Here is a 14,575-nt window from a genome sequence, read left to right as displayed (position 1 = left end):
TCTTGCTACTCCTACTTACACTTTGGTCACACTTCACAGACACGCACATGCATATATATATAAATACATCTAGGTTTTTCTCCTTTTTCTAAATAGCTCTTGTTCCTCTTTATTTCTTCTATTGTCCATGGGGAAGTGGAAAAGAATCTTTCCTCCGTAAGCCATGTGTGTCGTATGAGGCGACTAAAATGCCGGGAGCAATGGGCTAGTAACCCCTTCTCCTGTAGACATTTACTAAAAAAGAGAAGAAGAAAAACTTTATAAAACTGGGATGCTTAAATGTGCGTGGATGTAGTGCGGATGACAAGAAACAGATGATTGCTGAAGTTATGAATGAAAAGAAGTTGGATGTCCTGCCCCTAAGCGAAACAAAGCTGAAGGGGGTAGGGGAGTTTCGGTGGGGGGAAATAAATGGGATTAAATCTGGAGTATCTGAGAGAGTTAGAGCAAAGGAAGGGGTAGCAGTAATGTTGAATGATCAGTTATGGAAGGAGAAAAGAGAATATGAATGTATAAATTCAAGAATTATGTGGATTAAAGTAAAGGTTAGATGCGAGAAGTGGGTCATAATAAGCGTGTATGCACCTGGAGAAAAGAGGAATGCAGAGGAGAGAGAGAGATTTTGGGAGATGTTAAGTGAATGTATAGGAGCCTTTGAACCAAGTGAGAGAGTAATTGTGGTAGGGGACCTGAATGCTAAAGTAGGAGAAACTTTTAGAGAGGGTGTGGTAGGTAAGTTTGGGGTGCCAGGCATAAATGATAATGGGAGCCCTTTGATTGAACTTTGTATAGAAAGGGGTTTAGTTATAGGTAATACATATTTTAAGAAAAAGAGGATAAATAAGTATACAAGATATGATGTAGGGCGAAATGACAGTAGTTTGTTGGATTATGTATTGGTAGATAAAAGACTGTTGAATAGACTTCAGGATGTACATGTTTATAGAGGGGCCACAGATATATCAGATCACTTTCTAGTTGTAGCTACACTGAGAGTAAAAGGTAGATGGGATACAAGAGAATAGAAGCATCAGGGAAGAGAGAGGTGAAGGTTTATAAACTAAAAGAGGAGGCAGTTAGGGTAAGATATAAACAGCTATTGGAGGATAGATGGGCTAATGAGAGCATAGGCAATGGGGTCGAAGAGGTATGGGGTAGGTTTAAAAATGTAGTGTTAGAGTGTTCAGCAGAAGTTTGTGGTTACAGGAAAGTGGGTGCGGGAGGGAAGAGGAGCGATTGGTGGAATAATGATGTGAAGAGAGTAGTAAGGGAGAAAAAGTTAGCATATGAGAAGTTTTTACAAAGTAGAAGTGATGCAAGGAGGGAAGAGTATATGGAGAAAAAGAGAGAGGTTAAGAGAGTGGTGAAGCAATGTAAAAAGAGAGCAAATGAGAGAGTGGGTGAGATGTTATCAACAAATTTTGTTGAAAATAAGAAAAAGTTTTGGAGTGAGATTAACAAGTTAAGAAAGCCTAGAGAACAAATGGATTTGTCAGTTAAAAATAGGAGAGGAGAGTTATTAAATGGAGAGTTAGAGGTATTGGGAAGATGGAGGGAATATTTTGAGGAATTGTTAAATGTTGATGAAGATAGGGAAGCTGTGATTTCGTGTATAGGGCAAGGAGGAACAACATCTTGTAGGAGTGAGGAAGAGCCAGTTGTGAGTGTGGGGGAAGTTCGTGAGGCAGTAGGTAAAATGAAAGGGGGTAAGGCAGCCGGGATTGATGGGATAAAGATAGAAATGTTAAAAGCAGGTGGGGATATAGTTTTGGAGTAGTTGGTGCAATTATTTAATAAATGTATGGAAGAGGGTAAGGTACCTAGGGATTGGCAGAGAGCATGCATAGTTCCTTTGTATAAAGGCAAAGGGGATAAAAGAGAGTGCAAAAATTATAGGGGGAGAAGTCTGTTGAGTATACCTGGCAAAGTGTATGGTAGAGTTATTATTGAAAGAATTAAGAGTACGACGGAGAATAGGATAGCAGATGAACAAGGAGGCTTTAGGAAAGGTAGGGGGTGTGTGGACCAGGTGTTTACAGTGAAACATATAAGTGAACAGTATTTAGATAAGGCTAAAGAGGTCTTTGTGGCATTTATGGATTTGGAAAAGGCGTATGACAGGGTGGATAGGGGGGCAATGTGGCAGATGTTGCAGGTGTATGGTGTAGGAGGTAGGTTACTGAAAGCATTGAAGAGTTTTTACGAGGGTAGTGAGGCTCAAGTTAGAGTATGTAGGAAAGAGGGAAATTATTTCCCAGTAAAAGTAGGCCTTAGACAAGGATATGTGATGTCACCGTGGTTGTTTAATATATTTATAGATGGGGTTGTAAGAGAAGTAAATGCGAGGGTCTTGGCAAGAGGCGTGGAGCTAAAAGATAAAGAATCACACATAAAGTGGGAGTTGTCGCAGTTGCTCTTTGCTGATGACACTGTGCTCTTGGGAGATTCTAAAGAGAAGTTGCAGAGATTGGTGGATGAATTTGGTAGGGTGTGCAAAAGAAGAAAATTGAAAGTGAATACAGGAAAGAGTAAGGTTATGAGGATAACAAAAAGATTAGGTGATGAAAGATTGGATATCAGATTGGAGGGAGAGAGTATGGAGGAGGTGAATGTATTCAGATATTTGGGAGTGGACGTGTCAGCGGATGGGTCTATGAAAGATGAGGTGAATCATAGAATTGATGAGGGGAAAAGGGTGAGTGGTGCACTTAGGAGTCTGTGGAGACAAAGAACTTTGTCCTTGGAGGCAAAGAGGGGAATGTATGAGAGTATAGTTTTACCAACGCTCTTATATGGGTGTGAAGCATGGGTGATGAATGTTGCAGCAAGGAGAAGGCTGGAGGCAGTGGAGATGTCATGTCTGAGAGCAATGTGTGGTGTGAATATAATGCAGAGAATTCGTACTTTGGAAGTTAGGAGGAGGTGCAGGATTACCAAAACTGTTGTCCAGAGGGCTGAGGAAGGGTTGTTGAGGTGGTTCAGACATGTGGAGAGAATGGAGCGAAACAGAATAACTTCAAGAGTGTATCAGTCTGTAGTGGAAGGAAGGCGGGGTAGGGGTCGGCCTAGGAAAGGTTGGAGGGAGGGGGTAAAGGAGGTTTTGTGTGCGAGGGGCTTGGACTTCCAGCAGGCATGCATGAGCGTGTTTGATAGGAGTGGAGACAAATGATTTTTAATACTTGACGTGCTGTTGGAGTGTGAGCAAAGTAACATTTATGAAGGGGTTCAGGGAAACCGGCAGGCCGGACTTGAGTCCTGGAGATGGGAAGTACAGTGCCTGCACTCTGAAGGAGGGGTGTTAATGTTGCAGTTTAAAAACTGTAGTGTAAAGCACCCTTCTGTCAAGACAGTGATGGAGTGAATGATGGTGAAAATTTTTCTTTTTCGGGCCACCCTGCCTTGGTGGGAATCGGCCAGTTTACCTGGAGTTTACCTGGAGAGAGTTTCGGGGGTCAACGCCCCCGCGGCCCGGTCTGTGACCAGGCCTCCTGGTGGATCAGCGCCTGATCAACCAGGCTGTTGCTGCTGGCTGCACGCAAACCAACGTACGAGCCACAGCCCGGCTGATCAGGAACTGTCTTTAGGTGCTTGTCCAGTGCCAGCTTGAAGACTGCCAGGGGTCTGTTGGTAATCCCCCTTATGTGTGCTGGGAGGCAGTTGAACAGTCTCGGGCCCCTGACACTTATTGTATGGTCTCTTAACGTGCTAGTGACACCCCTGCTTTTCATTGGGGGGATGGTGCATCGTCTGCCAAGTCTTTTGCTTTCGTAGTGAGTGATTTTCGTGTGCAAGTTTGGTACTAGTCCCTCTAGGATTTTCCAGGTGTATATAATCATGTATCTCTCCCTCCTGCGTTCCAGGGAATACAGGTTTAGAAACCTCAAGCGCTCCCAGTAATTGAGGTGTTTTATCTCCGTTATGCGCGCCGTGAAAGTTCTCTGTACATTTTCTAGGTCGGCAATTTCACCTGCCTTGAAAGGTGCTGTTAGAGTGCAGCAATATTCCAGCCTAGATAGAACAAGTGACCTGAAGAGTGTCATCATGGGCTTGGCCTCCCTAGTTTTGAAGGTTCTCATTATCCATCCTGTCATTTTTCTAGCAGCTGCGATTGATACAATGTTATGGTCCTTGAAGGTGAGATCCTCCGACATAATCACTCCTAGGTCTTTGACGTTGGTGTTTCGCTCTATTTTGTGGCCAGAATTTGTTTTGTACTCTGATGAAGATTTAATTTCCTCATGTTTACCATATCTGAGTAATTGAAATTTCTCATCGTTGAACTTCATATTGTTTTCTGCAGCCCACTGAAAGATTTGGTTGATGTCCGCCTGGAGCCTTGCAGTGTCTGCAATGGAAGACACTGTCATGCAGATTCGGGTGTCATCTGCAAAGGAAGACACGGTGCTGTGGCTGACATCCTTGTCTATGTCGGATATGAGGATGAGGAACAAGATGGGAGCTAGTACTGTGCCTTGTGGGACAGAGCTTGTCACCGTAGCTGCCTCGGACTTTACTCTGTTGACGACTACTCTCTGTGTTCTGTTAGTGAGGAAATTATAGATCCATCGACCGACTTTTCCTGTTATTCCTTTAGCGCGCATTTTGTGCGCTATTACGCCATGGTCACACTTGTCGAAGGCTTTTGCAAAGTCTGTATATATTACATCTGCATTCTTTTTGTCTTCTAGTGCATTTAGGACCTTGTCGTAGTGATCCAGTAGTTGAGACAGACAGGAGCGACCTGTTCTAAACCCATGTTGCCCTGGGTTGTGTAACTGATGGGTTTCTAGATGGGTGGTGATCTTGCTTCTTAGGACCCTTTCAAAGATTTTTATGATATGGGATGTTAGTGCTATTGGTCTGTAGTTCTTTGCTGTTGCTTTACTGCCCCCTTTGTGGAGTGGGGCTATGTCTGTTGTTTTTAGTAACTGAGGGACGACCCCCGTGTCCATGCTCCCTCTCCATAGGATGGAAAAGGCTCGTGATAGGGGCTTCTTGCAGTTCTTGATGAACACAGAGTTCCATGAGTCTGGCCCTGGGGCAGAGTGCATGGGCATGTCATTTATCGCCTGTTCGAAGTCATTTGGCGTCAGGATAACATCGGATAGGCTTGTGTTAGTCAAATTTTGTGGCTCTCTCATAAAAAATTCATTTTGGTCTTCGACTCTCAGTCTGGTTAGCGGCTTGCTAAAAACTGAGTCATATTGGGACTTGAGTAGCTCACTCATTTCCTTGCTGTCATCTGTGTAGGACCCATCTTGTTTAAGTAGGGGCCCAATACTGGACGTTGTTCTCGATTTTGATTTGGCATAGGAGAAGAAATACTTTGGGTTTCTTTCGATTTCATTTATGGCTTTTAGTTCTTCCCGCGATTCCTGACTCCTAAAGGATTCTTTTAGCTTAAGTTCGATGCTTGCTATTTCTCTGACCAGTGTCTCCCTGCGCATTTCAGATATATTGACCTCTTTTAGCCGCTCTGTTATTCTTTTCCGTCGCCTGTAAAGGGAGCGCCTGTCTCTTTCTATTTTACATCTACTCCTCCTTTTTCTTAGAGGAATAAGCCTTGTGCATACATCGAGTGCCACCGAGTTAATCTGTTCTAGGCATAAGTTTGGGTCTGTGTTGCTTAGTATATCTTCCCAGCTTATATCGGTTAGGACTTGGTTTACTTGGTCCCACTTTATGTTTTTGTTATTGAAGTTGAATTTGGTGAATGCTCCCTCATGACTAGTCTCATTTTGTCGGTCTGGGGCTCCATGCATACATGTCTGAACCTCAATTATGTTGTGATCTGAGTATATTGTTTTTGATATGGTGACATTTCTTATCAGATCATCATTGTTAGTGAAGATGAGGTCTAGTGTATTCTCCAGTCTTGTAGGCTCTATTATTTGCTGGTTTAAATTGAATTTTGTGCAGAGATTTAAAAGCTCGTGTGAGTGTGAGTTTTCATCAGAGCTGCCTCCTGGTGTTATTTCTGCAACAATATTATTTGCTATATTCCTCCATTTTAGGTGCCTTAAGTTGAAATCCCCCAGGAGCAAGATGTTGGGTGCAGGAGCTGGAAGATTTTCCAGACAGTGGTCAATTTTTAACAGCTGTTCCTGGAATTGCTGGGATGTTGCATCCGGAGGCTTGTAGACTACCACAATGACTAGGTTTTGGTTCTCGACCTTTACTGCTAAAACTTCCACTATGTCATTTGAGGCATTAAGCAGTTCTGTGCAAACAAGTGACTCTGCAATGTACAGGCCAACCCCCCCCTTTTGCCTGTTCACTCTGTCACATCTGTATAGGTTGTAACCTGGGATCCATACTTCGTTGTCCAAGTGATCCTTTATGTGGGTCTCAGTGAAAGCCGCGAACATTGCCTTTGCCTCTGCAAGCAGTCCACGGATGAAAGGTATTTTGTTGTTTGTAGCTGGCTTTAGACCCTGTATATTTGCAAAGAAGAATGTTATCGGACTGGTGGTATTGTTGGTACTGGGGGGGGATTTTTTTTCCGGCATTAGTATCTGTATCTGTTGGTTTGGAGTGGAGGCCATCGACTGTGGTTCCACTCCAGGAATGACTGGATTTGGTGTACGATTTCTGCCATTTCCTGCCAGTTTTTTTTCCTTCCTGGCACTAAAAAACCTCTCCCTCTTGAGTGGCTGTGGCTACCCAGGTTTTCCCCTGGCCTGGATGTTTTGTATCTTTTTGTCCCCTTTAGATGGTATGCCTGGCAATTTAAGTTATAGCACAGTCTTTCCTGTACTGAAGAGGTACACATTTCAGGGTGAAAAAGCTTACAGGAAGGGAGTTTGCATTTTCCTGTTTTCATATGGGCATGGCATTTTCTAGGGTGGTCATAGTTGCATGTCCCATCTGTTTTTCCAGATTTCCCATGCCAGCAGATACCAAGTGCATAGTATGTGCACAGGCTTGGTTTCCGCTTGCCTTGGGTTTCTGTGACTGTATTCCCTGTTGGTGCATGTTTCCCTGTCTTACTTCTATCCTCCCTAGCACCAACAATGGAGCTCCCACCAGTTGTTTTTGGTAATTTATCCTCACTATTGCTATTGGAGTCCTCTTGTTTGCTATTTCCTGCGGTATTTCTAGTTTGCAATATTGGTTTTATCTTATCTTTGACTACACTTGTTTCCCTACTATGGCTCCTGTCCCCTATGAGGTCATTTATATGTATTCCTTCCTGCGTATAATTCCCGACTCCCTGGACAATATCTCCAGCTTCACCATTTCTGTCTCCCAGGACAGTATCTCCAGCTTCACCATTTCTGTCTCCCAGGACAGCACCTCCAGCTTCACCATTACTGTCTCCCAGGACAGTATCTCCAGCTTCACCATTTCTGTCTCCCAGGACACCTCCAGCTTCACCATTACTGTCTCCCAGGACAGCACCTCCAGCTTCACCATTACTGTCTCCCAGGACAGCACCTCCAGCTTCACCATTACTGTCTCCCAGGACAGCACTATCAGCCCCACATTTACTGACTACCAGGACATCACCTCCAGCCTTACAGTTTATGACTACATGGCCAGTATCAAGGGCAGTACCATTCAGCCCAGACATTTTATGTTCCCATCTGTTGTAGAAAGCTTCCAGGTTTTCTATGAAAGCAGCTTTGATGTTGTCCTCTTTTAATACCCTTGTGATTTTAGTCCACAGTTTTTCCTCATTTGAGCATACCCAAAAACACTTCTCTGTTTTAATACTGCTTGTAGCTAGTTCTGGGATATCTGCACAAGGGGCGTGACACCAATTTCCACAAAAATGACAATTTATCCATGTGGAAGCCCGTTTGTTTGACTGACCACAGACTACACAGGGCTTCATAATGATTTGAATGGTTGATTTACTGCAATTCTACTAGCAACCTCTTGAAAATTCTATTAATAACCTTAAATGAAGCTCTAGCTATTTGTATTTCTGTTTCTAACTCTTTTTGTATATTGGACAGCTTACCGTCACGTTCCTGATTTTTAATGTTTGTGTTTATAGGGCGCCTACAACCCCATCCGTTTACAGTCTGCTTTATTGTCCAATGAAACTGTTTGAAACCAGTCCCGGGTTCGGACCAGTCAAGGGTTCGGACCAGGCAAGGGTTCGGGCCAGTCGATCTGCTCTGATCAGTGGGTCACTTATTTAAAACATACTGGTCGGTGATTTGAGCTAACACATGAAGGATCTACTGGAAATTATCTACCCGAGTAATATGTGATTTGACTGATACAAAAGTATAACTTGCGTGTTGAAGAGCCGGTGATATCTGGCAGCTCCTACAATGACGAACGGTCACCTCCTTGTTTATCAATCGCTGTATCTGGCTTTTCTCTTTTTTTTTTTTTTTTTTTTTTCTTTTTTCCGTCTCCACCACAATAAATGCTATATTATCACTATAGTTGACTGGTGCAAATTTTGGAGGAAGGACGCTTTTTCTGTAGTGTGATAATAAAAAAAATAAAAAAATAACATTGCCCTTAGACAGGACATCTCCACTGCCTCCAACTGCCTCCTCGCTGCAGCATTTACAACCCAAGCTTCACACCCATATAAGAGCGTTGGCACCACTATACTTTCATACATTTCTTTCTTTGCCTCCATACATAATGTTTTTTGTCTCCACATATACCTCAATGCACCACTCGCCTTTTTTCTTTCATCAGTTCTATGGTTAACCTCATCCTTCATAAACCCATCCATTGACATGTCAACTCCCAAATATCTGAAAACATTCACTTCTTCCATTCTCCCTCTCTCCAATGTGACATCCAATTTTTCTTTATCTAAACCGTTTGATACCCTCATCACCTTACTCTTTTCTATGTTCACTTTCAACTTTCTACCTTTACACACCCTCCCAAACTCATCCACTAACCTTTGCAACTTTTCTTTAAAATCTCCCATAAACACAGTATCATCAGCAAAAAGTAACTGTGTCAACTCCCATTTTGTACTTTATTCCCCATAATTTAATCCCACCCCTCTCCCGAACACCCTAGCATTTACCTCCTTCACAACCCCATCTATAAATATATTAAACAACGATGGTGACATTACACATCCCTGTCTAAGACCTACTTTTATCGGGAAGTAGTCTCCCTCTCTCCTACACACCCTAACCCGAGCCTCACTATCCTCATAAAAACTCTTTACAGCATTTATTAACTTATTACCTATTCTAAACACTTGCAATATCTGCCACACTGCTCCCCTATCCACTATCATATGCCTTTTCTAAATCCATAAATTCAATGAAAACTTCCCTACCTTTACCTAAATACTGTTCACATATATGCTTCAATGTAAACACTTGATCTACACATCCCCTACCCACTCTGAAGCCTCCTTGCTCATCCGCAATCCTACATTCTGTCTTACCTCTAATTCTTTCAATTATAACCCTACCGTACACTTTACCTGGTATACTTAATAAACTTATTCCCCTATAATTTTTATAATCTCTTTTGTCCTCCTTCCCTTTATATAAAGGAACTATACATGCTCTCTGCCAATCCCTAGGTACCTTTTTTTTTTTTTACACAGGGTTTGACAAGGTTAGGTTAAGGATCCCTAGCTTTATTGACAAGCTATTTACAGGTTAAGGATTCCTAACTTTATTGGCAAGCTAAGAGTTGTTACCTACATCAGCTCATTTGAAAGCATTTTTATTGTTATGAGACATTCATACATTTATTAAACAAAAATTCCAACCACTCCAATACTATATCCCCCCCTGCTTTTAACATTTGTCATGATCCTGTCAGTTCCAGCTGCTTTACCCCCTTTCATTCTACATAACGCCTCATGCACCTCCCCCACACTCACATCCTGCTCTTCTTCACTCCTACAAGATGTTATACCTCCCTGACCAGTGCATAAAATTACCGCCTCCCTTTCTTTATTGACATTTAAAAGTTCCTCAAAATGTTTCTGCCATCTACCCAATATCTCCAGCTTCCCATCTACTAACTCCCCTACTCTGTTTCTAACTGGCCAGTCCATTTGTTCCCTAGGTTTTCTTAACTTGTTTATCTCACTCCAAAATTTTTTCTTATTTTCTACAAAATTTCTTGACAGTGCCTCTCCCACTATCATCTGCTCTCCTTTTGCACTCTCTCACCACTCTCTTCACCTTTCTTTTACTCTCCATATACTCTGCTCTTCTTATAACACTTCTGCTTTGTAAAAACCTCTCATAAGCTATCTTTTTCTCTTTTATCACACCCTTTACTTAATCATTCCACCAATCACTCCTCTTTCCTCCTAATACATTCCTCCCCTGCATAACTGCTCACAAGTATGATGGGATGAAAGGGGGGGGGGGGGGAGTACAGCAGGTTTTGAGGGCTGAGTGACAAAGTTCAGCAAGTTTCTGTGAGCATGTTAGATTGCTGTGAGTGGAGATAAGCGTTTGTTATAACTAGACATATTGATGGAGTGTGACCACAGTAATATTTATGAAGGAAGCCAATGAAAGTGGTTAACCAAACTTGAGTTCTGGAGGTGGGAAGTAGAGTGCCAGAGCTCTGGAAGTGGGAAGTAGAGTGCCAGACATCTGGAGGCGAGACATACCATGCATGCACTCAAGGATAGGCGAGGATGTCACAGCCTGGAATACCATTTGAAGTGTGGAATCAACAAACTCACAGCAAGACAGCTATTATATGAATGGTGGTGAATGTGTTTCTTTTTTGTAGGATGTGACCTTACCTTGGAGGAAGATTGCTGTGTTAGGAAAACTGGTACTCACTTTTGCTAAGAAGATTCCTACACCAGACTCAGGAGGGTTGACATGTGGTGGTCCATCCTTCAAGGTAATACTTTCCTCACCAACAAAGTAATCAACATTGGCAGTTCGTAGCTCAAAGCAGTGCATCACTCCTTTGGGGATATCTGTTGTGTACAACAAAATTAACAACCTTCATTATAATCATCTCTTATACATTCACCTCTTATAAAGCTTTTCTATCTGACTTTTTTGGTAAATACTATTGAAAAATCTTATTAAAAATTGAAGGGGGCAAGGTAGGGTCGTCAAAACAAGTGTTATTCAATTCTGGATACATTTTTTTTGTCACTCACATTCACAAGCACTTACTGTATGTGATAAATACATGTGTAATACTTGGGTAATGTTACTGTGTACTAGTATTACTGTCATGTCTTATATGGTTACTGTGTACTTGTACTACTGTCATGTCTTGTATAGTTACTGTGCACTAGTACTACTGTCATGTCTTGTATAGTTACTGTGTACTTGTACTACTGCCATGTCTTGTATAGTTACTGTGTACTAGTACTACTGTCATGCCTTGTATAGTTACTGTGTACTTGTACTACTGCCATGTCTTGTATAATTACTGTGTACTTGTACTACTGTCATGTCTTAAGAGTCACTACTTGATTTAAGAAACTTGCTTCTCAGGCACAACATTGATCAAAATACTTCATCAAGGATGCCCAAGTGTTGCAAGTCTTGGTCTTCAACTTGTCTCAACTCTAACATTTATAATTTATTTGGTGCATCTTTCCTCCATAAGCCATGCATGTCATCAGAGGAGACTAAAATGCTTGGAGCAATGGAATAATAACCTCTTCTCCTATATAAATTACTAAAAATAAGAAAAACTTTATGAAACTGGGATGTTTGAATGTGTGTGGATGTAGTGCAGATAAGAGATGGTTGTCAGTGTTATGAATGAAAAGAAGTTGGATGCCCTGGCTCTGAGTGAAACAAAGCTGAAGGGGGTAAGAGTTTCTGTGGGGAGAAATAAATGGGATTAAGTTAGGAGTATCTGAGAGAGTTAGAGCTAAGGAAGGTGTAGCAATAATGTTGAAGGATCAGTTATGGAAGGAGAAGGGGGAATATAAATGTATAAATTCAAGGATTATGTGGACTAAAATAAGGGTCAGATAAAAAAAAGTGGGTTATAAGTGTGTATGCACCTGGAGAAGAAAGGAGTGTAGAGGAGAGAGAAATTTCAGGAAAGGTTAAGCTTGTGTTTAGGAACTTTAGAACTAAGTGACAGGGTAACTGTGGTGGGGGACCTCCATGCTACAGTGGGAGAAATGGTTAGAGAGGGTTGTGACAGGTAAGTTTGGGGTACCAGGTGTAAATGATAATGGGGGCCCCTATCATTGAACTTTGAATAGAAAGGGGTTTAGTAACAGGTAACACACATTTTAAAAAAAAAAATAATTACACAAGATATATGACAGGGCATAATGACAAGTTTGTTGGACTACATCTTGGTAGATAAAACGCTGATGGGTAGACTTCAGGATGTGCATGTTTATAGAGGTCACAGATACATCTGATAATTTCGTAGTTGTAGCTACAGTGAGAGTAAAAGGTAGATGGGATACAAGGAGAAAGGAATCAGCAATTAAGAGAGAGATGAAGGTTTATAAACTAAAGGAGGTGTCAGTTAGGGTAAGATATAAACAACTATTGGAAGAAAGATGGGCTACCGAGAGTATGGGCAATGAGGTTGAAGAGGTGTGGGACAAGATTTAAGTATGTAGTGTTAAGAATGTTCTGAAGTTTGTGGTTACAGGAAAGTGGGTGCAGGAGGGAACAGAGATTGGTGGAATGAGATAAAGAGCGTAGTAAGAGAAAAAGTTAGCATATGAGAGGTCTTTTACAAAGTAGAAGTGATACAAGGAGGAGTACAGGAAAAGGAGAGAGAGAGGTTAAGAGAGTGGTGAAGGAATGTAAAAGGAGAGCAAATGAGAGAGCGGGTGAGATGCTTATCAACAAATTTTGTTGAGAATAAGAAAGTTTTAGAGTGAGAGTAACAAGTTAAGAAAGCCTAGGGAATGAATGGATTTGACAGTTAAAAATAGGAGGGAGTTATTAGAGAGTTATCATGAAGATGGCGGGAATATTTTGAGGAACTATTAAATGTTGACGAAGATAGGGATGCTGTGATTTCATTGAGGAGGTATAACATCTTGAAGGAGTGAGGAAGAGCCAGATGCAAGTGAGGGGGTGTGAGGCAGTGGGTAGAATGAAAGGAGGTAAAGAGGCTGGGATTGATGGGATAAGGACAAAAATGTTAAAAGCAGGTGGGTTATAGGTTTGGACTGGTTGGTGCTTTTATTTAATAAATACATGGAAGAGGTGGGGCACCTAGCAGTTGGCAGAAAGCATGCACAGTTCCTTCGTATAAAGGCAAAGCAAAGGGAGCAAAATAGTGTAAAAATTATTGGGTAATAAGCCAATAATAAGAGCTAACCGCTGATGAGCTGCAAGAGCTTCATCTGTAACAGTAACAGACCACAGCTGAGGAAATTGCTTCAGAGGAGGAAAAGAGATGGAAGAAGGTGCCTTCTTCAAAGATTAGCGAGATTTGTGCAATGTGGACTAAAGTGCATTCATTTGTGGAGGAACATCACCCTGAGAAAGCTGCTGTAATCCGTGCTGGTGACTTTTACAATGACAATGCCATGTGTGGCATGCAAAGAGTACGTAACCTTTATTCGGTGCATGTACACACCCTCATTGATATGCTATCTCCCCCAACCAGCAAACCAGGGGCTAAGGGTTGACGATGGGGCCCCGTTATTCAATCAGTACCCAGGTTCCAGCCAATGAGAAGATGGTTTTGGCAATTGCAGAGGTGATGTGGGTACCACTCGCCCATCTGCCCTTGTCATTCCCATTCTAGAGCTGGTTGAAGCACGGTCTGCTCTCTAGTGGCTTCTATTCTGCTTTGTTTACTGTGGAATGCACTAATACCTATTGTTGTACATAGTGTATATAGTGTACATAATTCTGTTCTAAACTGAAGGATAATATAAGTCCAAAGTTTTTCTGCTGTGTTTATTTTGCTCCCTTTACACCCAAGATAACAGGCCTTTGGGACTCCTGGGTTGTAATATGGGTAGCCTGTCCGAGAGCTGGAGCTGGACTTAGAGCACGGGTTGAGCCTAGGGTGACGCTGGGAGCAGGAACATTGTGTAGCTTGCTGTCTGGCATTGCATTAGCTTTGCCAACGCTTTACAAACTTTGCATGTCAACTGCCTTGCTATGGTCAGCCTTGCTATTGTATGATCGTTCAACAGCTCGTTACTAGCTTGTTTGGTGTGCTCGCTTTGCTACAGTCAATCTTGTATGAAGATTTTGCAGTTAGCTTTACTATTGTGTATCCACCTTGTAAGTGTATGTGCGTATTCTGCAATCGTACTGTGCATAGCTAAGCGTGTTCTGTAAATAACCTGTTACGTTGGGGTATTCTGCAATCGTCCTGTGCATAGCAAATAACTTATACATTGGGGTATGCCACCCAGACGAGTCAGACGTCTGGTGTCGGCATATACTTCATTTAATTTGCCTAAATTGTCCTTACAGCATTGTTGGCAAATTGCTCGTTCCATTGGCATTGATTACGAACGCACTAACAGCTGCACAGCTGCGTTCACTGATCACCGACAAACTTCGGGAAGAGGAGATGGCACATCAGACTCCTCCCTCTACTGGAGCCAGGAATAAAACTCCGATGTTCTCGCAGGAGGAAGATGATACATCAATGGAGCAAAATCGTCAGTCTAGTGCAGCAGGGTTACCTC

At 42.1% G+C, this 14,575-nt stretch overlaps 1 protein-coding gene across 4 annotated transcripts in view; it reads right to left on the bottom strand.

Moving 5' to 3' along the window:
* Window positions 1-14,575, bottom strand: part of PKD (serine/threonine-protein kinase D3) — a gene marked incomplete at its 5' end in the record, with an annotated part of 159,783 nt that overhangs the window by 114,477 nt on the left and 30,731 nt on the right. For all 4 annotated transcript variants that reach the window (XR_011393906.1, XR_011393905.1, XR_011393904.1 and 1 more), the window contains 1 exon segment: window positions 10,755-10,897. Coding sequence is in view for 1 of the 4 variants with exons in the window: in XM_070099457.1 (XP_069955558.1) it covers window positions 10,755-10,897 (143 nt within the window).

This window comes from Cherax quadricarinatus, chromosome 67, assembly GCF_038502225.1.
Source record: "Cherax quadricarinatus isolate ZL_2023a chromosome 67, ASM3850222v1, whole genome shotgun sequence".
Classification (NCBI taxonomy): Eukaryota; Metazoa; Arthropoda; class Malacostraca; order Decapoda; family Parastacidae; genus Cherax; species Cherax quadricarinatus.
This window is presented reverse-complemented; position numbering and strand designations above follow the sequence as displayed.